The sequence below is a fragment of the Lepus europaeus genome, chromosome 17, assembly GCF_033115175.1.
Source record: "Lepus europaeus isolate LE1 chromosome 17, mLepTim1.pri, whole genome shotgun sequence".
NCBI classification, from domain to species: Eukaryota; Metazoa; Chordata; class Mammalia; order Lagomorpha; family Leporidae; genus Lepus; species Lepus europaeus.
Window position 1 is genome coordinate 19,061,203 of NC_084843.1, and position 25,598 is coordinate 19,086,800.

At 49.7% G+C, this 25,598-nt stretch overlaps 1 protein-coding gene across 1 annotated transcript in view; it reads right to left on the bottom strand.

The window, feature by feature from the left end:
• The window catches only part of RBM20 (RNA binding motif protein 20), a 56,048-nt gene that overhangs the window by 11,403 nt on the left and 19,047 nt on the right, over positions 1-25,598 (bottom strand). The window contains exons 7-12 of the mRNA XM_062214269.1: positions 23,133-23,264; positions 13,037-13,116; positions 10,789-11,458; positions 4,984-5,088; positions 2,085-2,748; positions 501-635 (exon numbers count right to left, since the gene is read on the bottom strand). Coding sequence (XP_062070253.1) covers positions 501-635; positions 2,085-2,748; positions 4,984-5,088; positions 10,789-11,458; positions 13,037-13,116; positions 23,133-23,264 — 1,786 coding nt within the window. The remainder of the gene's footprint in view (positions 1-500; positions 636-2,084; positions 2,749-4,983; positions 5,089-10,788; positions 11,459-13,036; positions 13,117-23,132; positions 23,265-25,598) is intronic.

A 25,598-nucleotide genomic window follows, 5' to 3' on the forward strand; every position in this document is an offset into this window, starting at 1 on the left:
GAAAGGACAGGGCCCCAGGTCTCTGTGTTCAATGCTCCCTCTGTCAACTACCCAGGACCTGCCTAAAACACAGTCTATTCATTGCCTCAAAGAGGGAAAAAATGTAGCATTGGTCTGGGAACGGCTGGGCAAGCGGGGAAGGGAGACAGCAGCAGGAGAGGCTCATTTCTGTTGACTGTGGAGGCCGTGGGGCCTCCACCTCTCTACCTGCACGAGGCTGCGTGGTCAAGAAGACCACCCACGTTAGCCAACAAGGCAAACAGGCCTGCATTAGCTGAGTGCCAGGGCGCTGCTGCCCAAGGCCTGCTCCCAGAGAGTGGTCTACCAGCGGAGACTGAAACTGCACAAAACTTCCGGCACCTTGTAAAATTAGGTTATTGTATCACATGTTAAAAACACGACAACAACAACATGGGCAACGCCCTCTCAAGCTCTTAGAAGCTGCTATGGACTGCAATTTCCTGGAGCTGGGCTTTAGGAAGAACTGTTACATCACTTACCTAGAGGAATGCTGAGCTCACTGAACACATCCTCTGGCTCCCAGGACGGTAAAGAAAGGGGCTGCTTCAGCTCCGCTTCGGTGTATTCCGGGGCCCTCGTGTCCAGAGATTTCACTTCCAGGTACCTGGGGTTTTCTGCAAAACGGGAGCCAAGGCAAGGGGCTGTGGGAGCACACACGTCTCAGAGAGTCCCTGCAGGTACACGCCCTGGGAACGGTGCGGCTGGGAGTTGTCCCTAGATGCCTAATCTCATGAGGCTACAGTGATGACTGCAAATTAGAACCAAGCACTACCATTAGGAGCCTTCTCAGAATGCCACACGCCCCAAGTCTCTGCACTTGGCCCACAGAGGGTGGCTGCTGATGCCCCTCTCCTGCCCCACCCCCAGCTCTGTCTCATGCCATCTCTGCAGGCAGAGGAATTATAACAAGGGCAAAAACTGTACGGATGTCCACTGGGGCTGGCAAGAACGGCCATGCCAGTGTCACCGCAGAGAACTCCAAACCCCAGAGAGCACAGGGACCACTCACAGGCACGAGCTGAGACCCAAACTGCAAACTACAAGGGGTTCACAACAGAGCGAGGGGGAAAATGTCACTCCTGCCTGATCCTGGCCTTTTCCAGGCAGAGCCGGGCCTTGGCGTCTCTCTAGGCAGCTTCTGGTAGAGTTTCCATGGAGACTCAGATCCAGGCAAATGGAAAACAGCTCGGGTCAGCTTGACATGGAAGGAAGCCCAAGCCTCCAGGTCACCTACCACTTGGTGCTGTCCACGAGGCTCCGGGTTGAAAGGTTTCTTTGTAAGTCTTTCCTGCAGAATTCCTACCCCCGCTCCCCCACCCACCCACCTCCCCTATGTGGAGGCTTTCTATGCAACGAATCTCGGGGCATTTTCACTGTGACAGTCTCCAGGGCTCCACTCCCTCCTGCCTGCCCTCCCCTAGAGCCCTTGATGGAGCTTGGTTTCCACTTGGCAGAGAACCCGGGCTGAGCCTATTTTAAACTCTCTCTTTCATGATGTCACAGAGCCAGGCATAGACACAACATCACCTTGCGTGGAAGAGATCCTGGGACAAGTCTTGTGTCACTGCCAGACCCTGGAGAGGAATGGCTCTGCGGCAGTGAGAAGGGGAGCAAGCCATACTCCTTGGGATGACGCCCTGTCCTTTCCCCAACCCCTCCTTGCTTGCCTCCCACACACCTACCCCAGGAACCACAGCCTGGGTGGGCTCTGCCCGGCAGGTAAAAGGGGTCATGGGGCTGACCCGAGGAACCCCAGCTCCTCTGCTGTGAACGTGAGCACATTCTTCACTGTCCAAGTCCACCTGGGTTCCTTAATGCAGAAAAGTCTGTCCTGTCCGAGAGCACTTCCCAAAACACACGTGACCTCCTAGCCGACTTCCTTCACTCCTCTGGCCTGAAAGCTCTAGCAGGTTAGCCAGGCTCTCCGGGGCTTCCCTCTGGTACTTGCTCACTCTCTGTGCCCCTCTCCCCCACACTGCTGTAACCCCGGCACATGCGCCTCCGCCTTCGGGTGAGCAGTGGCCTGACCCGCCCGACCCACTGAGACAAGGGAAGGTAGTTACCCTGGGTCAACACTCCTTGGCAAGCCTGGCTTGGGAGGTCGGTCTCGGTGGAGGGGCTGGCTTTCTCCTCCAGGGGGCTGCCTCCACCACAAGCCCCATCTTCGGGGGTCCCCCTGGCCTTGCAGTCATCGAGAAATGGGCTAGGCTGCCGGGGCCTCTCCTCTGCTGGCTTGGGGGACGACATTTGCTGGACTGGAGGGGCCGGATGAACATCTGAGCCCTCCGTTCCCTTTGCCTCCTTCTCGTAGCAATCTGAGTCCCGCAGTGAGAGGCCGGTCTCGCATTCAGCTGGCTTCCGCTCAGCATCCAGATTTAGGCCAGGCATTTCCACGTCCATGTCACTGGGACAGCTCGTCGAAGCAGAAGGCAGTTGTCTGGGCGGCTTCAGGCTCATTTCCGCAGCCCCGCTCCCCAGGGGCTTCACTCCTTCCTCGGCGACACTCTGGGCCAAGTCCAGGTCCAAGGTGCTGGCTGCCACACAGGGACAGGTTTCAGGGCAGATTTTGTCTTTCTGGTCCTGGGGCACGTTTTCTTCCAGCTCTGGGATGTCTGGCTCCATGATAAAATCTTCTTCCCCCACCTCGTCCACTGTGACCAGTTCCTCCATGTTCGTGGGATACCAGCTCTCCCCCTCAGTCTCACTTCCACTCTCCCAGTCTTGCTCCTGGATAAAAATACAGAGCAGAGGTCAGAGGGTGGCTGAAGGCATTGATCAGAAGGCACAACCCTTGTCTGCAAGGACCCCTTATACCAAAAAGCTCCCGAGCATTCTTCTTTCCCTCTGGGAACGACTGGGAAATTGGGAGCCATGACACACTCTAGCCCCGTATCTGTGGCTCATCCTCAGAACGATGCTCAACACGGCACCAGATTTGCAAGGAGCCCTTGGTGTTTAGGCCACCGTGGTTACAGTGACACAAAGAATTCCAACCTCTGACACATAACAGGTGCTCAATAAATAGCTTTTGAATTAATAGATGATTAAGTTAAAAACTCTAAACACATTAGAGAGCACTGGGGAAACTATCTAAGACACTGGCACAGGCAAAGAGTTCTTGGAAAAGACCCCAAAAGCATAAGCAATCAAAGCCCAAATTCACAAATGGGATTACATCAAATTGAGAAGCTTCTATACTGCAAAGAAGCACTTAGGAAAGTGAAGAGGTAACTGACAGAATAGGAGAAATTATTTGCAAACTATGCAACTGATAAAGGATTAATACCCAGATTATATAAAGAGATCAAGAAACTCAGCAACAACAAAACAAACGACACAGTTAAGAAATGGGCAAAGGACTTTAACATTTTTCAAAAGAGGAAATCCAAATGGCCAACAGACACATGAAAAAATGCTCAGGATCACTAGCCATCAGGGAAATGCAAATCAAAATCACAATGAGGTTTCACCTCACCCCAGTTAGAATGGCATTCATACAGAAATCAATAAACAACAAATGCTGGTGAGGATGTGGGGAAAAGGTACCCTAATCCACTGTTGGTGGGAATGTAAACTGGTACAGCCTCTGTCGTAGACAGTATGGAGATACCTCAGAAATCTGAATATAGACCTACCATATGACCCAGCCATCCCATTGCTGGGAATTTACCCAAGGGAAATGAAGTCAGCATGTGAAAGAGTTATCTGCATCCCCATGTTTATTGTAGCTCAATTCTTAATAGCTAAGACACGAATCAATCCAAATGCCTGTCAACTGAAGACTGGATAAAGAAATTATGGGATATATACACCATGGAATACTACTCAGTGGTAAAAAAAAAAAAAATGAAGTACAGTCATTTGCAACAAAATGGATGAATCTGGAAAACATCATACTTAGTGAAATAAGCCAGTCCCAAAGGGACAAATACCATATGTTCTCCCTGACCTGTGATAACTAATAGAGCACCAAAAGGCAATCTGTAGAAGTGAAATTGACACTTTGAGAAATAATGACTGGAACAGCCTTTGTCTTGACTGTTGAGGAAGAGGTTTTTTTCATACTATTTGTTGACCCCTTTACTTAACTTAAACATATGTGTATAAAGTCAATTGAAAATAAAGCTCAGTAAAAAATAAGAATGGGAGTAAGAGAGGGAGGAGGAACAGGGGTGGGAATATGGGTGGGAGGGCAGCCACAGTGGGAAGAATCACCATGTTCCTAAAGTTGAAATTGTGAAGTGTATGAAGTTTGTAACTGTGAAAACATAATAATAATAAAATAACACTTTCTGGAGCTACTTCCTTGCACGTGGATGGCCACTCACTGGAACTGTGACCAACTCCCTCACACACACACAAATCCCGATTCCCCCCAGCCAGGGTGCAATCCCATAACCAAGGCTGTTCCTCGGCCCCTCCTGGAACAGCGTCCTTGGTGCCCCAGCAACCCAAGGACTCATGGACACAGTGAGGACGACACCCACCGCCCCTGCCTCTCCTGACCAGGAAGGCACGGAGCTGGCTACGTGCCAAGGACATTGCTGTTGCTTCGGCAGCCCCAGCCCAGGAGGTCTGCAACTGGGATTTGCATTTTAATTAAGTAAAGTCATCTTTACAAGCACAGTAGATGCCTTGCTAATCCCAGGCCTGGGCCTGCTGAGGTCAGGGCCCCAGCTAGAGTACAGAAGTGGGACCTGCCTATTTCGGGAGCCTGGCTCTGGAGCCTGAGTCTCTTTTGAGTGCGTGCTGCCTCTCAGGAGCACAGCCAAATTGCTGGAGAGGGAGGCAGAGACGAGGCATGGGGGTCGGGAGATCGTCAAGGCTGTCAGAAGGTCCCAGGCAAATCCATTCCTCCACTAGCTCCTTCACAGGAACCATGCTGGGGACACCCCTGTGACCCAGGGCCAGCAGCCACAGGGCAGACGTGACGACACTGCTAGAAACCAGGGCACACTTTACCTTCTTTGTCCTTGTGTCTTCTGGGTCAGAGGCCTCTGCTTCTTTCTCCTGTCCGCCCACAGATGCGGGGCTTTCTTCTGTGCTGTCTTGTTCCTCTTTTCCAGCCTTACCAAAAGAAGATCAGAAAAAACCAAATCAGCAGTGAACAATGGCGGGGAAGAGCGAGAGCAGCAGAAGGAAGCGTGATTCTGAGCGCGGCTCGCCGCTGTCAGACACGGCTGCGACGTCACCTCCCGTCCCCTCACAGAACCCTCGGAGGCGGCTGCACTGGTCATCTTGGTTTTATAAGGGAGCAAACTGTGGCTCAGAGAGGCTAAGTAGCTGTTCACAGTCACACAGGCAAATGGAGGCAGAGAGCTGTCTCTGATGGCTGGCCAGATGTCATTAGCGGGGAAACTAGGAACTATTTTTTTGCAGTGAGGGTGAGTAGAAGAAGCCAAGGGTGAAATGACTCTAGAGCCAGAGACCTTGGGGTTGGACATAAGATAGCATTTTCCCAACAGAGCTGCCTTGACTATTAAAAAAAAAAAAAAAAAAAAACAACTCACACTCAGGGGTGAGTCTTGGGCATAGCTGGGGACACATGCATTCCAGATCAGAGTGCTGGGTTCCAGTCCCAGCTTTGCCTCTGTTGCAGCTACCTACTAACACACACCCTGGAGGGGTGGCAGCAGACGACGGCTTAAGTAGCTGGGACAATGCCACCCATGTGGGAGAGCTGGATGGAGTTCCAGGCTCCCAGCTTTGGCTTGGCCTAGCCCTGGTTGCTGTGGGCATTTGGGGAGTGAAAGAGGTATGTCTGTCAGTCTCTGTCTTCCAAATAGATAAATAAATTTTCTAGAAAATCACATTCAGGCCACTTGTGAGTAGGAAAGGAGCTGTCACTCAACGTTGTCTCTGTCTTAGCACTATAGTTCAAACTAGCACTCCTCTCTTTTTCAGGATAGTGCCTATGTGTGTGAAACTGAGCAACTGGGAGCAGGTGTTGAGTTTCAGAATGAGGGCCTCACCAGCCTTTAAAACAGGGCACCAAGCTGTAGTCCATGGGACAAACCTGACAACTGCCCCCTCCCCCAATCTGTGTACACTCTGGGAGCTAAGGGGGGTTTTCTAATTTTAAACAGCTATCTTTTAAACAATCATGTAAGCGGCCGCATAAGATCCCCAGTTTGGCCTTGCCCTGCACAGACTAACATGTTTATCATCTGGTCCCTTGCAGAGAACATTTGCCAACCCCGCTGTAGAAGGTTCTGGGAGATTCTCCCATGACTTAAACTTTGGCTACCAAATCCACAACTACTCCCAGGCTTCCTCAGGGGCACCCTGCATTTTCTCGATGTTTTCAGCTGGGGTTGGCTCAAAGGAAATGACTCCGGTTCTGATGTCTCACCACCAGACACAGCCTCATGAGGACAGGAGCCAGTTGGGGCAGGAATTCAGGGCTGACTGGTTTAGCCTGCTGGACTGACAGGGACAGGTGGTTCCAGTCCACAAACCCTCACTCTTTCCAGTGTCTGGAGCAGAAGATTGCACAGAAAGCTTTGCGGAAGTCTTCTGGCTAAGCTGCGCAAGACAACAGCTGCGTGTACCTGGTGAGGCTGCAGAAGCCACTCCTTCACCTGCCTGGATACCCAGGGGCCTGTCCTACCCTCACCCTTTGCAAGCAGCTCGTGCAGCCACATCCCTAGCCCACACTGCAAAGACTCCTTCCAGCTCAAGCTAGGAGAGGCTGCGCCAAAAGCTCCCCTCCCCCCAAAGCAGGCAGACCCCTGCTCTTCCTTCCTGCAGGAAAGGAAACTGGGGAGCCCTGGGATCACTTCCCGGTGAGAGCAGCACCTTCAGAGGAACAGATAAACACACCCTGTCCCCAGCTGCCCACGGCAGCCCTCAGACCACGACGTTCGGTCCCCGTCTTGCTCTAAGAAAATAGGGATCTGGTGGCACAGGACACATAATCCTGACTGGCAGCTGTGGAACACAGCTGAGCAGTAGCCGGCCACCCCCATCAGAGAGGCGACACAGCCTGCCTCGGTCCCATCACTCCCACTCAGCCACACTCGTGTCGTCTGCTCCGGCATCACTACGTGGCGTCCAGGTCTCCAACACTGGACCCTGCTCCCACCTCTCCTGTGGTCCTGGGCTCAGGGCTGGCCATCATGCATGGACGTGGCTACCACAAACACCCAAAAGCACAAACTGGCTACACCATGCACTTTCTCCAGAGATCTCAGGGTTCCCAATGAGCATAAGCTCATTAACAAGCTACCACAGCCCGGGTCACACCCATTCTAATAACAAGAAAACTGAGGTAGAGAAGAACAGGGTGGGACTGGTTCTAGGAGCCAGGTCTTTGCCTCCGGAGTCTAGGTTCAGTCCTCCACCCTTCACCGGAAAACTGTTGAGTGTCCACTCTGGAGCTGGGGACACAGGATACAAAACTCCTGCCTCCTGGAGGTGACACGCAGAGGATAGTGGGAGTAAGGACACACATTAAATAAAACATACAGTAGGCGGCTGGCGCTGTGGTGTAGTAGGTTAAGCCTCCACCTGCAGCACCAGCAACCCATATGGGCGCCATTTCATGTCCTGGCGGCTCCACTTCCAATCCAGCTCCCTGCTAATGGTCTGGGAATGCAGTGGAAGATGGTCCAAGTGCTTGGGCCCCTGTACCCACATGGGAGACCTGGAAGAAGCTCCTGGCTCCTAGCTTCAGATCAGCCCAGCTCCAGCCATTGTAGTTACTTGGGAAGTGAACCAACGGATGGAAGACCTCTCTCTGTCTCTCCCTCTCTCTGTTTGTAACTCTGCCTCTCAAATAAATAAACCTTAAAAAAAAGACAGGAAGTAGGTAAAAGTGCTACCCCGAACAGCAAAGCGGAGAAAGGAGAGAAGTGGGTTGGGCTGCTGAGATCTTACACAGTTGCCAGGGATAAACTTGGAGAATGCCGCCACAAATGAAGACACAAGGGATGAGCAGCAAGTGGCATGGACTTCTGGGCTGGGGGCTCCTCAGCAGAGCAGTGGGTATCAACGGCCTGTGGGTGGCGGGGGTCTGGGGGATTGGAAGAAAGGCTGTAGCTCATCCCTGCTGCCTTCATTCCCAAGTTCAGCTGCTGCGTCGTAGCTGACTCCTGGGGCAGCCCCGTGGAGACCTGTTTTTTACAGAGTTCATAATACAGATTTTTGAGAACGGGGCAGAAAACTCATTGTTTTGCTGTTATTCCAACTCAGGGAGTTGGGCTGCCCAGCTCTGATTTCCCAGAATCAGTCTGCTGGGGGCCCTGAATCCCTACCAACCCCACTGAAGGGCTACACAAGGTAGAACCAAGCAGGAGGACAGATTATGGGGAAACACACGGGGCTACCTGAGACTCTGCTTTGGGCTCTTGGGATGACCCACAGTGTGCGCCAATTTAGATGGACAGTGTTATGCAAACCAACAAGAACAGGGTGGGTGCAACTGCAGGAGAAATAAGGTTCTCAAAGAACAGTCTCAGGTATGGGCAGGAGTATGGAGGGACAGCTCCACCCTTGCCTTGGGGGTCTGCGTATGAGCCCCGGGCTTTACTCCCGCCAACTCTTGCTCTTTGTCCCCTGGAGCCTTTTCTTGCAGTACCAACCCATCACCAGCTCCCTGGACACTTGTAAGCAGATATGTTCTTCTTAAAAACATCAACTTGGAGGTTGGCATTGTGACACAGCGGGTTAACACTGGCATCCCATAGTGACATGCTGATTCGAGTCTTGGCTACTCTGCATCCGATACAGCTCCCTGCTCATGTTCCTAGGCAGGCAGTGGAAGATGACCCAAGTACTTGGGCCCCTACCACCTATATGGGAGGCTCAGATGGAGCTCCAGGCTACTTCTGGCTTTGGCCTGGACCAGCCCCACTTGTTGCAGTGGACAAAAGATATCCCTCTGTCTCTGTCTATCTCACTCTGCCTTTCAAATAAACGAATAAACCTTAAAACAACAACAAGCATAACAGTTCCCCAGGTCCTTGGGATCCAGTTCAAGTCCTTAGCAAGGCACACAATGTCCTTCACGAACCCACCCCTTCCCTTTCCTAATCTCATCTCCTGTGCTTCCCTCCACTCAGTCATAAAGACTGTGAGTTTGAAGTGGGCAGAAAAGGTTGCAATGGACAAAAAAAAAAGGGTATCCTTTCAATGGAACACTGGACATTTGTCCAGTGCACCCTTCCATGGTGTCTGATTCTACCGGGGTCTGCATTGTTCATGATCTTCAAGAAAACTATTTTACAAGTAGAAGTCACAGAAAACTGGTTGTAATGCAGACAATTCTTGGCCATAAAGCTGCAAATGAATTTCATCTGGTGCAGATGCACCTGACCCTCCAGTCCCTGTGGGGAAGGCCAGTTGTCCATCTATTAGTATATTCTCAGTATCCCTGACTGCCTATAAAGGTTGCCACTCTCTAGATTCTCCTCTAAGTTGGCTTTTCCATCTTACAGTTTCCTCATTAACCAATGAGCTGAGAAAATCTCTGACATCTATTCATCGATGTTTGCTCTAGGCCCACAATTTTACTTTTTGAAAATATTATTCTTTAATATGCCCTAAAGCTGCAGTCATGCCCATAGTTTCAAGGTTCCTCACAGTCTTTTGCACTTCTTCCCTTGCTGCTGCCTCTACCAAGAACCCAAACTGCTTCTTTTTCCAATTTTCTGTACCCAGCTCAAATGTCACCCCCTTGGTGCAGCTGTGCCTCTCTCCTTGTGTAAAATTCATTGCTCACAGAACAGTTCATCCACTCTGAATTCTAGCATGAGTGCCATTGCATGCAAATTATTTTGAGGGGTCTGTTTCCACCCTTAGACCTTGGCTCTGCCATGAAATGGACTCTGTCCTATTCCCCAGACCCCCTGTGCCAAGCATGCACCACCTAGCCAAGCAGCACCCCAGCCGCATGTATGTGTGACTCTTCAGCATTCATGGACTAGAGAATCGGGCTCCTGATTGGCACTTAGGAACTGTCACCAAGTCCTGGTTCAGAAGATACACAAGGAGGATTTAAACAACTAGGTCCCTTACACAGATCTCCCAACCTCAACTACCCCAGCTCTCCCTTCAACACAGGAGGCTCCAGAAAGGAGGGAGTATGGGCATCTGTCAAGTAGATTCCTCCTCGTGACCCCCGCCCCCCAGTGTGAACTGGGACAATGCAACAAGGCGCAGGCCCTTTTGGACAGAGAGGAAGGTGTCGGCTTTACTGCAGTGGAATTAAAACACCGTGGGCACCATCTGGAGAAACACACCATGCCCTGGGCACCTGGGGTAATTTGGAGGGTGGTGGCTGCTTCTCCTTCACCGCCTCTCACCAAAGCTCTGGGGTTGGTATGCTCTGGGCAGGAGAGAGAAGAGAATGCACCAAGATCTAATCTCTCTTGGCAGACTCTGTGTCAACACTGCAGGGTTACTCCGCCCTGGGCAAACAGGGCTACAGAGGCTTTGCCACCCGGTGCCTCCCTGACTTCTAATAAGGGCAACAAGTGCCCTTATTAGATTTGGGGCCAGGCTGCCCAGGCAGGATTCTGGCTCTGCCCCTTCCGGATCATGTGTCCTTGGGCAAACCCCACAGTTCCCTGGGCCTCAGTTTCCTCATCTGCAGTAACCGGAGCACCAACCTCAGGGTTGCTGTGAGCATTAGATGACCTAACTGAGATACAGCATTCAGCACGGTGCCTGGCATGCAGTGAACAGCCAACCCCCATCACGCTGTTCCTAAGGTTATTCTACTATGGGACCTGCCTCGCCTTACCTGGGGAGGACTTGCATCATTACCTCATTCTCTGCCATTTTGCTTTCTTTTCTATCATCAGCTCCTTCTTGGTCTCTATCAGGTCTCTTGGTTTTATTTTTCTCACTCTGCTTGGACTTGGCGCCCTCAGGGGCCCTAGCGACCTTGGGCCCCAGCCCGTCTTCCTTGCCTGAGTCATCGGGGTGGGGGTGCCTGCTCTCCCGCAGCCTGGCCTCTTCTTTCCTCCTGGATCTCCCAGGGGTCTCCTGCTGCTGCTTTAGATGCTTGTCCGACTTGGCTTTAGGCTCTTTCCGGTAGTAGCCGTCTTCCCGGCTTTTGTAGCTGGACGCAGAGTGGATGAGGTTGGGGGACCCAGACCTTGGGTACCTGTCCCGGTAGCCCCTCCCTCCTTCCAGTCGCTCGTCCAGGTCGGCCTTGTCTGGCTGCCGGGGGTAGTGCTTGCGATCATGCGCCCACGTGTCAGTCCTGTCCCTCTTGTCCTCTCCGTTCTCCCTCCAGGGGCCTGGGTCTCGCTCCTCTTCCCTCCTGGCATAGGGAGAGTGCTCCCACGAGTCCCGGCCGTTGCCCCAGTCAGCCCGGGAAGGGACTGGGGGACTGTGGGAAGAGCTGCAGGAGGTGAAGCTTGGCGTATGGGACCTTGGAGAGAGGGACCGGCTCACTGGACTGCGAGACCGTGGCCTCTCTGGGCCGTATCTGCCAGGGATCAAAGGAGCAGGATTAGAATTTGTACCCCATGCCACCAACCTGGGCACAGAAGGCACACAGCCTCTCTGCGTACAGCTGTACATTCTGCACTCACAATGCTCCAGAACCACACAGAGCGGGCCAGGAGCAAGGCTTTCCTTCCCTCCTGGCTTCTGGTAGTGGTGGTGGTAGTGGGAGATGGGGGAGGGGGTGGGATGGACAAACTGGAGAACAAAAGCCCCATGCCTGAATAGCTACTTACAGATACACACAGGAGGCTACTTCAAAAAGGCCATGGAAAAATGGAATTAAAAGATTGGTTGATTTTGGCACAAAAACATCTTTTACAATTGATGTATTTATTTAAAAGACAGGGTTACACCTACACTTACACACACACACACACACACAGAGAGAGAGAGAGAGAGAGAGAGATTCTTTCATCCAATGGTTTACTCCCCAAATTGTTGCAAAGACCTGTGCTGGGCCAGGCTGAAGCCAGGAGTCAGGAACTCCATCTGGGTCTCCCACACCGGTGGCAAGGACCCAAGTACTTGGACTATCTTCTGCTGCTTTCGCAGGAGTGTTAGCAGAGAGCTGGATTGGAAGTAGAGCATCTAGGACTTGATCGGCACTTATATGGGAAGCCAGTGTTGCAGGTAGCAGTTTAACCCACTGCACCACAATGCAGGCCCCTTGGTACAAAGACTTTTTGAAGTCTATGCATAATTTATTCATAATGTACATTTCCATGAACTTTCTAATTTTCTGTGAATTCCCTAAAGACACACACACATAGACACACACACACAGGTTATTAAACAGATCAACTGAGTTCTACCCCTATTATTCTAAAAGGATGAGCATTTTTCATTTGGGTCTCAAACACAGAAAAACTCTGCAGCCCTCACTGCCCAGGAGACAGCAAGGTGTGGTTCTCTAGGACTAAGATACCTTGACCATCATGGGGAAAACAGCCTGGGCTCATGCCCTCTGTAGTGGAGTGAGAGCGCCCCCTGTGGTATCCCTGAGTAAGACCCCAGAATGTGTCAGCCAGGTGCAGGCTCCTGCTGTTTTCCACCCGCACTCTCCATAGGGACTGACTTTGTAGGGCAGTGACTGTGGTCAACTTGCAGCCCCCAGCTTGGTCTGGTCACAGCCCTCAGTTGGGTTAGAAAACTGAATGCATTCAATGTACAGAGTAAATGACTGTGCAGGGAGTTTGGGGATCATCTACATTCAGCTCATGAAAAATCCAGAGCTGGCTCCAAACCGAAATGCCCCCTCCCTCTACACACACACTGTCAGGCTGTCTTAGTGGAATGCAGACTTGCCCCAGAGGACCAACTATTAACAAACACTTGCTATATTCCTTTCCAACAAAGCAGGAGCAACTGCGAAGCAGCCCAGCACCTGGCATTTTCCTGACGGATAACTGGAGCAGCACTTCTGGACTGGACTGCATCAGTGCCCAGAAGGGCCGATGGATGGGGCAGAGGTAGGGACAGGACGTGTTGTGGTTCAAATACCCCTAAGAGTCAGAGAGAGGAGAGTGTTCCCGCTGCTGAGACACTGCCAAGGCCTCACCTGTCTGCTTCCCGGAACAAGTCCCTCTCCCTCTGGGAATGGATGTCCTGGATGATGGCAGCCACAGCTTTCCCAGGTTTCTAGACAAAGAGAGATCACCATGAGATGAGGGTGGCCTTGCAAACACCAAAGGACAGCAGCTGTGATGTGGGCTGCTCACTGCCCAGGCCACCCGAGGGGGAAAGGTGCCCTTTGTGCAGGGGGAAGAAAGGTTTGACGCCAGGGGTGTGGAGTGGGAGCAGAGAGAGCACGGCGCCCGTGGAGCTGGCGAAAGAAGGACGCTGGAGCTTCCTGTCCATGTGCTGGCAACAAGTAGCACTTGATAATTCGTACCACCTCCCAAGTTAAAAAACAAAAGGATTAAACATGAAAGAGAGGACAGAAGAAAGGAAGAAAGGAGGGAGGGAGGGGAGGGAGGGAGGGAGGGAGGGAGGACAATGGTTTTATAAATGTGGAGACCTGAAAACCGTTGCATGCAGCCTTCACAACATGTGTGTGCAAATGGAGACCCAGAGTCTCCCCTGCAGAATTCCAGGGCCGCCAGTCACAGGTGCTCCATGCAGATGGTGTCGTCCAGAGTTGTGCTGAGTTAAGGGACACGTTCAAGGTCACGATAGTGAAAGACTTGAGCGTGGACATTTTCCTTCCAAGCTCCTTTCCATGTCCTTGCCCCCTTTAACACCTTTCTCTAGCATGTTCATCCACAGGGGTGATTTGACGCTCAAAGTGTGTCATGCGGCACAGCTGTGAATGCCAGGCACCCAAAGGCTCTGTCCTTTCCGGAGGTCACTCTCTGGTGGTTGTACCAGCTCAGGACCAAATCCAGCCCCAAACCCCAAACCAAAATGCTTTCCTAAACCCAGGATGAACAAACAATGACAGAACAATACAAAACAAATGATTGGGGCAGGCATTAGCCCAGTGGGTAACACTCTGGTTGAGATGCCTGCACCCTACGTCAGAGTACTTAGGCTTGATCCCCAGCTCTGGCTCCTAATTCCAGCTGCCTGCTAATGAAGATCCTGGGAGGCAGTGGTGGTGGCTCAAGTACTTGAGTTGCTGTGTTCCACTGAGTTCTCCACACGGGAGACTTAGATTGAGTTCTCAGCTGTGGTTTCGGCCTGGCCCAGCCTCAGCCATTATGGGCATTTGGGGAGTGGGTCAGTAGACAGGAGGTCTGTCTGTCTGTCCATGCCCTCACTCCTCTCCTGCCACTGTCTCTCAATAAGCAAATAAAACTTTAAATCATTAAAAAGAAATTCATGGGCGCAAAAGAAAAGGCAGGAACATCTTCCAAGAGATTATGTGGGATCTATCCCTTTAATAAAAGTGTACTGAGCAGGGAGTTATATCTCAATAAAGTTGATTTTTAAAAAATTAAAACCCAGGGCCGGCGCTGTGGCTCAGTGGGTTAATGCCTTGGCCTGAAGCGCCAGCATCCAATACGGGCACCGATTCTAGTCCCGGCTGCTCCTCTTCCGATCCAGCTCTCTGCTATGGCCTAGGAAGGCAGAAGATGGCCCAAGTCCTTGGGCCCCTGCACCCATGTGGGAGACCTGGAAGAAGCTTATGGCTTCTGGCTTCAGATCAGCGCAGTTCCGGCCATTACAGCCAATTGGGGAATGAATCCTCGGATGGAAGACCTCTCTCTCTGCCTCTCCTCTCTCTGTGTAACTCTGACTTTTAAATAAATAAATACATCTTTAAAAAAAATTAAAACCCTCAGTCTGTAGTACCAACTTTTTAATTTTTTTTTTTTTTTGACAGAGTGGACAGTGAGAGAGAGACAGAAAGGTCTTCCTTTTGCCGTTGGTTTGTAGTACCAACTTTTGGTAGAGTTTTATTAAGAAACTTAATGAACTGCCCTTTTCATCCTTAATTTTTTCCATGTAGTTTACAGAATCCTGAAATCTTAGGAGCGATGCAAACATAGGTTATCATCATGTATCGCATTTTGTAGGTGGGAAAACCAGGTGCTGTGGTGTCTTCTAGCTGGGACTGGGACACTATCGGCACTGTGAGTGGCACAGGTGGGAAAAACATGGAGTAAAGGTGAGAATGAAGGGAGAGCTGCCTGTGGTTCAGGGCGAGGACACAGAGAAGAGAAAACAAATGCTCAAGCCAGGGTGGGATCTCTTGTCAACTTGAGCAGCAGGAAAAAGGCAAGAAATTCAAAGATGAGGCTGAGACCTCCCACCCCTGTGGCCGTGAAGAAGTAGGAGATTAAGAGGCCAGACAATCCCTTGTGCTTAGTCCTGGTTTGGAACTTAGTCCTGGTCAGGATACATACCCCAAAATGGCCCTGAACAACCTCAGTAAGTGGCCTCTTACATTCAGGTGTAGTGTAAAGGTTGGTCCACTTACCAGTAACCAGATCAGCCAGGACACTGTCAACCAACAATTCAACTGCTTGAAATGTACCACAACCAGAGACCCAAGGCCAAACAAGGAAGGAGGCCATGGCTGTTGGCCTGGGCCAAGAAGAAGGCTGGTGCTACCCAAGACCCCTCCTCCCAGCATACTCGAGACCACCGGCCCTTCAGCCAGGGTTGCTGGCTCATCCAGGGGTGACCGCACTGACCGTGGATATCCCGCTGAGTGGGTCGTCTTCCTGCCTGCCCACCTTGGGCCTCACAATGAAAGTCAGCTACCATGCCATCAGCAGCGAGGGCGGCCAGGACAGCTGGGCCGCAGAAAGACCCCTCGGTGCTGCCTCCCCACAGGTGAGCGTCAGAGCTGGGGAAAGCTGGCAGCAGCCACCAGGGCCAGACTGACGTGACGAGATGTGCTGTTCCCGGGAGGCTACATTTTGCATCCTAAATCCACAGCTCATACGGCCAAACCAGAATAGGCAAAGACTGAGGGATGTGCCTCCAAACGTGGTTAAACATATCACGGCAACTTTTCAGAACATAAAAATTCTCTGAAGCGGTGGGATGACAGACTTTCTGTAGCACGATGAGTCCCCACGGCCCCAGGAGTCTTCTGTTCTGGGACCTCATGATCATTCCTTCCAGCCCAGCCCCAGCAAAGCCTGAAGTGGGAGGAGGCCAACGGCCTTGTGGTTGTGAAGCTCACCATGGACAGCATAGGGAGGAGTGGCGAGATGTGTAGGGGCAGCGACGGGGCACATCAGGGAGAGAGGCATCCCAGGAGCTCACAGTCCCTACCGCACTTTGGGCATCACAAACAGCTGGGGCCAAGCCTTCCCCTCTTGGGGTTCCCTCCAAGAGGGGCAGAGCAGGTCCATCAGGCACCACACATGGAAACGTCCTCTTGTCACCCACATAGTCCCCCAGGAGTCACAGAGATGCCCGTGGAGAGCTTCCTCGAGGGCTAGAAGAGCCCCTTCTTGGCTTAAACATCCCCCAACTTCCTCCTGGGGGCCACTGTCAGCCCAGTGTCCTATGGAGCTCTCTGGGTTACTTCCAAACAGATCCCAGGTCCCTGGTGAGGGTGCCCTGGGCTGTTGACCACACAGCCCAAGCTTTGCATGGAACACCTGTTCCAACATAAATGGCCACAGAGATGGGGGCTGTGGCTGAGGAGAACCAACACATCAGGCGCAAATACTCTACACTGTGGCTAGTGATCACAGGCATTGTGCCACCTTCTGAGCATCAGACAGTCTGTTCTACTATTTTAAGTGCTGATTACAAGTGCGTGGCTCTCTGGAACAAACACCCTGCTAGCTGCCACCTGAGAAGGACACAGAGTGGCCAAAGGTTTTCAAACAACAGAAGTGGCTTTTCCAAATCCTAAGAACAATCCTCTCCACCTTCCTCTTTGGGCCACAACGTCTGTAAGGCCGGCAGGGGAAAGGAGAAAATGGAGATGAGGCTACAGTGATGTCGCCAATAAAAATCTGGGTATCTTTTTGTTGTAGAACCTCTTAAACATAAATAAAAGGAGAGAGAATGGTATGTTGGACCCCCCCCCATTAATCCATTAGCCATCTTCAACAATTCTGTCCAATCTTGCTGCATCTGCCCCCCTCCATTCCCATCCCATCCCTCTCCTCTCTCCCAAGGTTATTCTAAAGCACAGCCCAGATGTTCCATCTTCTCATCCACTCTGTGACATTGCTGTTGCAATCCAGCAACCCCACAGGGGACATTTCCAGTGCTTACCTTGCTGCTTCCAAGACAGTAGAGAGACTCCAAGCCTCACACAGACCTAGGAAAGTGCTCCATTCTAAGAGGGAGGCACCCCAACTTGGAATCTCAAACAAGGAGAGCAGCCCCAGCTCCACTCCCACCTGGCTGCATAATCTAGGGTCCAGGTTTGCTGCCTGTGGAAGACTCACTTTCTCCAGCTATAAAGGTGGGATAATGAAGCCCATCTGGCATCCACCAAGAGCCTCTGGGCATGGCAGTGTCTACAGTAAAGGCTCAGCCAAATAAAAGGGGCTGCCAGTGAGCTTCATGCCTTCTGACAGCACTACAGCTGTCTCACATACCTCTGGAGTCCTGGGTGATGCAACCTTCCAGATGGGCCCAGAGACCATCACAGCTGGACCCCATCAGGGCAGCCCTGATTGTTCCTGACGTAACTGGCCTGTACACCTCTTCTTGCTCAGTTCCTTCTGCATGCAAACAAGCCTTTCCCCGTGCAGCTGATCCTCCCCATGCTTCAAGGAATGGCTCCCTTCTTTACACTCCAAGTCACACTAACCTTCTGCTGGCTCCTGCACTTATGCACTCGTGGTTAAATCTTGTATAACTTTGCATAAGAATAGCTCGTCCCCCTATTAGACAGTAAACTGACCCAAAGGGAGGACCACATTTCACACAAATGACAGCTACAGGTACCATGCCTTACATGGAGAAGATCTTCAGGCACCAGTTTGCTGACTGGATCTGTCCAACTGAGAACATCACAGGCCACTTACAGGCCCACTTCCTAAGGTAGGAGGCCTGCTCTGTGGCTAGGAGGCTGGCAAGACGGGCAGTTCTGAAACCAGGCCATCCGCCCCCAGACCTGCCTGGGAATTTCAGCTTCACCCCAGATCTACTGAATGAGACTCTGGGAAAGAGGACTTGAACAGCCCTTGACAATGTCTGACATGGTGAATGGGAAACATTGTCTAAATTATTCCAAGTTCCCTTCTGCATCAAAGACATTATAAACTTGCACATCTAGGACAAGTGTACAGAGCCACCCAGAAAACAGCCTCATCTTGCCCAGGTCTACAGGAAGAAAAATAATTACTTAATATTGCTTCCTTGGATTTTCTCTGTATCATTCATTCCACATGTTTGTTAGACACCTGTTATGTGGAAGGCTCATCCCAAATCCCCCACGGAATAGAACCCCTGTCATAACGGTGCAAGGGGCAATATGATATGAGCATGAGAAAGTATCATTCATGAGAAGAGAGCAAAAATGCCGTAAAATCTCTCCAGTCTCTCTCTCCATTTTTCCTAATAAGCAGAAGATTAAAGTCAGAGGAGATTGACCAATCAATATGTTCTCCCATCTCTGCAAACCCTGGTGGTACCCAACGTGGGCCCATTTTGAATACAGAAGTTCACTGTGCACCTCCTTAGGACCCATCCCCCCTCCTCCTGATAGCAGCTGTTTCTCCCCCATCTCACTCCAGGGGTCTGGGTGGGTCTCTACCCCTGACTCTAAAGATGTACTGAGTGACATGAGTCTGGCCAATCACAGTGAAGCCTCCCCGTGGCCAGAGAATAGTATAGAGACAGGCACATATAGTAAGCTAGTCCAATCAAAATGACCCTAGCGCTTTTGTGGGAGCTAGGAGTAAAATCTCTGGCTCCCTCTTATTGAAGGCTATGGAGGATGAGGAACCAGAGCTGCTGAAGTCATAGTAACCATCACGCCATCTAGGGGAGACAGCCTGGGGCTGCTAAGGACCATCCCAGAACAAAGTCAACTGAGCCATCTAGGGGAGACAGCCTGGGGCTGCTAAGGACCAACCCAGAACAACACCAACTGAGCAGAAGGCACAGTGGGGAGAAACCCAGTCTTATGAGATCATCTGGGCCTTGACGCCAGCCATACCTGCTGCCAGAGCTACTCCTGGATTTACCATGCCGTAATAATTCCTTTTATTACTGCATCAATAGGTGAGACAAAATGAATTTCTGTTACTTGCAGAGAGAGACCTAGCTGATTCATGTCCACATAGGGACCATAAAGCATGCATTTCTCCATAGTGGAAACCTGCTTTAAAGATACTTTCACATAAGTGGTCCCATGGCACCTTTACAGTGACTCTGAGAGGCAGCATCACGGCTTGGGGAGCAGAGAACCCTCACTGAAGATCAGAACACGATGTGCTCCACAGGCCTTCCCACTCAGAGTGGGCTCTGCGCACCAGCAGCACAGCATCTCCTAGGAGTCGTCAGAACGCAGAATCAGGGTTGGGTGTCGTGATGCAGCAGCTTAAGCCACAGCTTAGGACGTCCACATCCCATAATTGGAGTGCCAGTTTCAATCCTGACTACTCCACACTTCCAATTCAGCTTCCTACTGAACCTGGGTGGCAATGGATGATGGCCCAAGTATATGGGTTCCTGCCAGCCATGTGGGAGACCCACATGGATTTCCTGGATCCTGGATTCAGCCAGGGCTGAATGGCCACAGGCATTAGGGGAGTGAACCAGCAGATGGAAGATGGATTCTCTCTCTCTTCCTTCTTCCTCTCTCCCTGCTTCCTTCTCTGTCACTCTGCCTTTCAAATAAGTAAATCTTTAAAACAAACAAAAACATAAACGCAGAATCACAGCCCTTGCTCAGAAACACATTTTAACAAGACCCCTGCGTGGCTGGTACACACGCTGCAGTGGAGAGGCTCGGTCCGTCAGAACACTGCCTCTGTTTCTTCCTGCCCAGGCTACCTGGTTTCTCTCTGTGTTTTCCTGTGGACAACAGAGATTATAATGACAACATAATGATGCAGCAAAACCAAACTGTTCTTGGGTTATCCTCACGGTCCTTCCAGTAACTGTGATCTGGGGCAAGTCCCCTATTAGCCTCAGTTTCCTCTTGTGTGAAATTGAAGTAATGATACCTGTCTGACAGGGCTGACGTCAGGATGAGGGCAGATAATGTATGGCAAGTGTTTGGGAAATTATTTGCCCCCAAATAATTCAATTAATGGTACACATTATTGTTATTGTTGTACTCTTTTAATTACTGTAATTATCCACCCTACGCACCTCACACGGTAGGAGGTTGTGAGATTTAAAGGTAATGTAAGCTTAAAAAAATTGCTAAAACTAAAGAACTCAAGGTATAGTTCTTTCCTGTTCTGGCAACTAAGGTTCCCAGAGGTTAAGCAACTCATCTGAGCTTGCCCCAGCAGGAAGGGACAGCACCTGGGTTGGCACCATCACCTTCCAAGCTGGCACAGGTCACACGGCTGTGGATGGTTCTGTGGTTACACGTCTCTCCTCCCACCAGACTGAGCTCCTCACACGCCTGCCACTTCCACACCCATGGCACCGGGCCCAGCTCCGGCCAACAGTGAACACTGAATGAACATCTGCAGAATGCAAAGCTTGACCACACGACCTTTTTAAAAAACCCATGGTTTTTGCCCCACCCCAAACTATCTCCCTCCGTAAGGTATTACAGCATCTTGGTACTTTAATGTAAGAAGCTGATTACCACTGTAGCTCCTAATTAGAAACTTACGACAACATCTCATCTGGAGACCAAAGCTCCTCTGTGAACTCAGTGCAGAAATTCAGTTCCAGCCCCAGGGGAGAAACCAGGAGAACAGGAACTTTGGCTGGGTACAGAATGGGGAGGGATCTTTCACTCGTCTAAGAGAAGGAGAGGGGAGCAGAGGGGAAGGGAGGGAAGGGAGGGCTCACGTTCTGCTTGGAGCACCCTAGTTGGCAAAGGACTTCAGAGGCAACAATGCAAGCAAAGCAGAATCAGCTTGGGCAAATGGTTGCCATATTCCTGGTCTACATATGGAGACTTGTCAGAATGCTATCCTGGCTGGAAGCAACCACCGCGCCTTTGTTTTCTGGCTGCAAACTAGAAGATTGAGGGCATTGTCAAGGGCTATGAGGCTTGAACAAAATGGACCCTAAGTAAATGAGGAAAGAGATGAAGTAAAGTGGAAAAAATTCCTATTGAATAATACAGAAGGCACAAAATAAGAGCAGAGACTTAGATGCAAATATAGCATTAATTATAAGAAACCCAAATAGATTCAGTGCTCCAATTAAAAGAATTTCTGTAAACAAGAAGACACAGTGCAAAAGAAAAGTATGGGCACTGACTTAAAAAGAAAATTCGTGCCAAAGAATATCCAGATGGAATAGCCAATAAACAGGAAAAAGTGCTCAAGCTCAGTTAGTAATTAAGAAAATTAAAAAATGAAACCATAATAAACCATTATATTCTCCTGCAGAAAGGCAAAATTGAAAAGTCAGGCAAGTCAAAGTGCTAGCAAGAATGTGGACCACTGAAAACTCCCAAACGACTAGGAGTGTAAATGTGGAAAGAGCTTTCTATCATCTAATAAAATTATGGGTAAGCATGCATTGTGACTTAGCAATTCCAAGTCTACTTATTTGCATACCCTTAGTTATATCTTCATGAGCATGTATACCAGGGTAACATGTTTGGGAAGGTTTCTATTAGCCTTGTTCCTAATATCCTACAACCGGCAGCAATCCAAATGTCCTTCAGCAGTAGAATGGATAAATAAATTGTACAACAGGGATTTATATAACAATTAAAATAAACAGACACACCCAACAACATGGATGACATAACGTGGACTGAAAGAAGACCTGAAAGAATACAGGTGGTATAATTCCACTCTTATAAAGCCTAAAATCAGGCAAACCTAAGCTACAATAGCTATGGCTTGGATATGGTTTGTCCCCTAGAAGTTCATGCACTAGAGGCATGGTCCCAAGTGTGGCAATGCTGAGGTGGTGAAACTTTTAAGAGGCGTGGCCTAGTGGGGGTGATTTCATCACTATGTGCAACACCCTCAGAAGGGATTAATGCATGTATCAAGGGACCCTAATTAGTTCTCACAAGAGTGGGTTGCTATAAAAGAGCAAGCCAGGCCCCGGAATGTCTTGGGCTTCCTGTCTAGTCATGTGATCTCTTCTGTACCTGCTCCCACCATCATGGTGCCATCTCTCATGGGCCCTTACCAGAAGATGAACAGATAGGGCCACCCAATCCTGAACTTGCAGCTTCCCAAAATATGACCTAATCAAACCTCTTTTTTCCTCTTTGATGAAGTGCCCAACCTCACGTATTTTTCTGTAGCAACAGAAAAGGGATTCACATTTCTACAATAAGGTTGAAGCAGGCATTACTGTGGTAGAACTATAAGAGAAAGCATGGAAATCCTAAAAGTGAGAAGAGTGGAGAGGGAGGGCTGGTTGAGAGGAGAGACTCACAGGGACTCTGGGTTCTGGTCAAATTCCATTCTTTGACTTTGGCTGTAATAGTATGGGATTTATGAGCTTTCATGCATTAATAATTTTTACAGTTTTACTTTTACATCTGTTTCTATGTTACATTTCCCAATTTCAGAGAAAGAAAGAAATATGAGATGAACTAGAACAAAAACAAAGCCCTCTTCACAATGATCAAAATTCATCCCTGAATTCTCACCATGGCCATTTCCTCCAGGTACTGCCTAGAAGAATGGGACTTAAGATACAGATATGGAGGAGGAAGGTGATACTAAGAGATCATGGGGTAGGAGAGGAATTAGAAGGTCTTGAAGGCCTAGATGGGCAGAGAAGAAGGGTGTGTTCATGTTTTATGCCCTGAACTGCCATCACCGACAAGCAATCACCTTTCCCCCTCTTGCTTCTTTCTTCCAAATTTCCCCCGTAAATAAGATTTTCCTCAGCTCCCAGGCAGTCCCAAGCCTCCCTTACATTTTGCACTGACCTCAGGGAGTGCTTCTCTTACATATTGTAATGGTCTGCTCTCCCAAGTGATCTCTTCAAAGCCATTATTTTTTGAGTCATTTTTGAATCACACCCCTTTCCCATCAACACTTAGGTCAAGGTCTGACCAGTAAGAGAAACTTGGCACATGCTTGGTGAATGACTGAATGACTGAAAGCATGCTTTACCTTCAGCTGCAGTTCCTTGTATCTCTTGGACATCCGAATGAGTAACTTCTCACCATTGATCACAGCAGATTTTTCTTGATAATACTGGACCATGGCCTGGGCAGCTTCTGTGTAGGCCATCTCTAAGAAGGCCTGGGGAAGAAAGGAAAGACATACCCTGGACTTGACTTTAATGGTCTTCAATAAAGTTCAGTACAGGGAACGAGTCTACGTATGGGAAGTTCAAGGACAGACAAAACCAACCGATGGTGACAGAGCTCACAGCTGAGCTTCCCTCTGGGGGTATCCACTGGAGAGGACATAAGGAAATCCTCTATTTCTGGATTAGAAATATTCTGGAAATGTCCTATATCTTGACTGAGTGTTAATTATATGGATGTACATATGTTAAAAATTAATGGAGTTGTACACTGAAGACAAGTGTGCTTTCTGTACTGTAGACTATGTACTTTATCCCTCAATAAAAAGGGAAAAAAAGTCAGTACAAGGAAGAGCTGTCTTTGATCCCATGTGTTCAAAGAGACCTCTTTATTTACCTCACCCAATGAACTCATTATCTAACGGCTCCTCTCCTGATCCCCATGGTTACTGAACATTATTCTTCATAAAGTATTCCACCCTGGGCTACATCATGCCACTGAAGCCCCTGTGGGATGGGAGAGTCCATGGACCCACAGCTCCCACAGGGGACTGCTGCAAATGTGGCCTTAGGCTGAGCTCTATACAACTTGCTGTTTGGTGTGGCTGCAGCAGGAGGTAGAGGCACCTGCCATGTTTATTTGAGCTCTCATGTTCCTTACACAGACAGAATATACTAAAAACAAAAAAACAAAAAACCTCAGAGCTTAGAAGCCCCTAGGCTTGAAGAAAGGCACTGTCATCATGGAGTTAGAGAAAGGAAACCCTGGGAGATGTTTCCACCACATTTTCCCTCTTGATTTAATTGCTCAGATAAAATATTTTTGGAGAAATGGGTTTTTCCCTTTGGTCTGTGTCTACAGAGTTTCTAAGCAGTCTGTTTTGACACCCGTCATTTTACCCCAGGAGCTGCTGTGGCAGATTTGCTGCTGTGGTTGTTCCCTGGATGTGTTTGGGTTGGACCGCGCTGATGATGCCCTCATTCTGGTCCCTCGATGTTGACAAGGAAAAGTGTTCCAGGACAGGGAACCCCTGACTCTCTCATTTCCTTGAACTGAATGAGCTAACCAGATCATTCCTCCTCCCTTCCACACACTTCTGAACTTCAGAAGCATGGCTCCTCCCCCCATAGCCAGTCCATGGTGAGAGCGTGGGTGGCTTAGAAGTCAATTCCCGAGTGTTTTATTTCAAGTTCTGCCACCCAGCTTTCTAAGTGCCTCTTTGTTGACAGAAATATTTTAGCACCTCTAGTTCTCACCTGTCAAGTGGGAATTATATGAATCTAGGGACTCTCAATGCATTAATCTTGCAAGTTGAATTGTGTATATTTGCCCAAAAATTAATTCCTGTGTAGTGGGCAGAAAGAGACGAAGTGGGTAGTCTGTCCCCAGGTTGGGGGAGGGAGGTCGCTGATGACCTGATGTGGTTTTGACTCCAAAATTCATGACTTAATTTAGAAAATAACTTCTCTTCTGTCTATTCCTCTGATTCATGCTATAAAAATATTTATTTAAAAAGACAAAAATACTCTGATTTATGACCATTCAGTGTATAAACTTCCCTTTGGGGGCTGGCAATGTGGCAAAGCAGCCTGAGCTAATGCCTGAGACACCAGCATCCCATATGAGTGCTGGTTTGAGTCCCGATTGCTCCACTTCCAATCCAGATCCCTGCTAATGCACCTGGGAAACAGTGGAAGATGGCCCAAATGTTTGGGCCTCTGCCACCCATGTGGGAAACCCAGATAGAGTTCCAAGCCCTTGGTTTCAGCCTGGTCCAGCCCTAGCCATCGCAGCCATTTGGAGAGTGAACCAGTGGATGGAAGATCAATTCTCTCTCTCTCTCTCTTGCTAACTCTGCCTTTCAAATAAATAAACAAATCTTATAAAATAATAAAATTTTGACTTTAGAGATGAAGACAAACATATTCCGTTCCAAAAGGCTGCTGAGTCAATCCCCACAGATTATGAGTTTTTAGTGCCTTAGGCGACTTAGACATCTATCTAACTCCCATGTAGTCTCCCGCTACGAGACCCAAGGGCCTCACACACCGATGCCAGGACTGGTAAGAATGCCCACCCAGGTGGGTACTTGTGCAGTTCAGAGGCATGGCTTTTCTTCACGCAGCTGGTTCCTGACTGACTCCAAATCCAGGACGACATTTACGTTCAACTTAAAAGACGAGACCGCAGCATTGGCTCAGAGGGTCAGCAACACAGCAGAGACTCACGTCCATGAATTTTTATTTGGGGGCCAATTATGTTCTCTCTGTTAATGAGCACCTCATTCCAAAGTGCCTCCCCTAGCCACAGGGTGGCTTACAAAGAC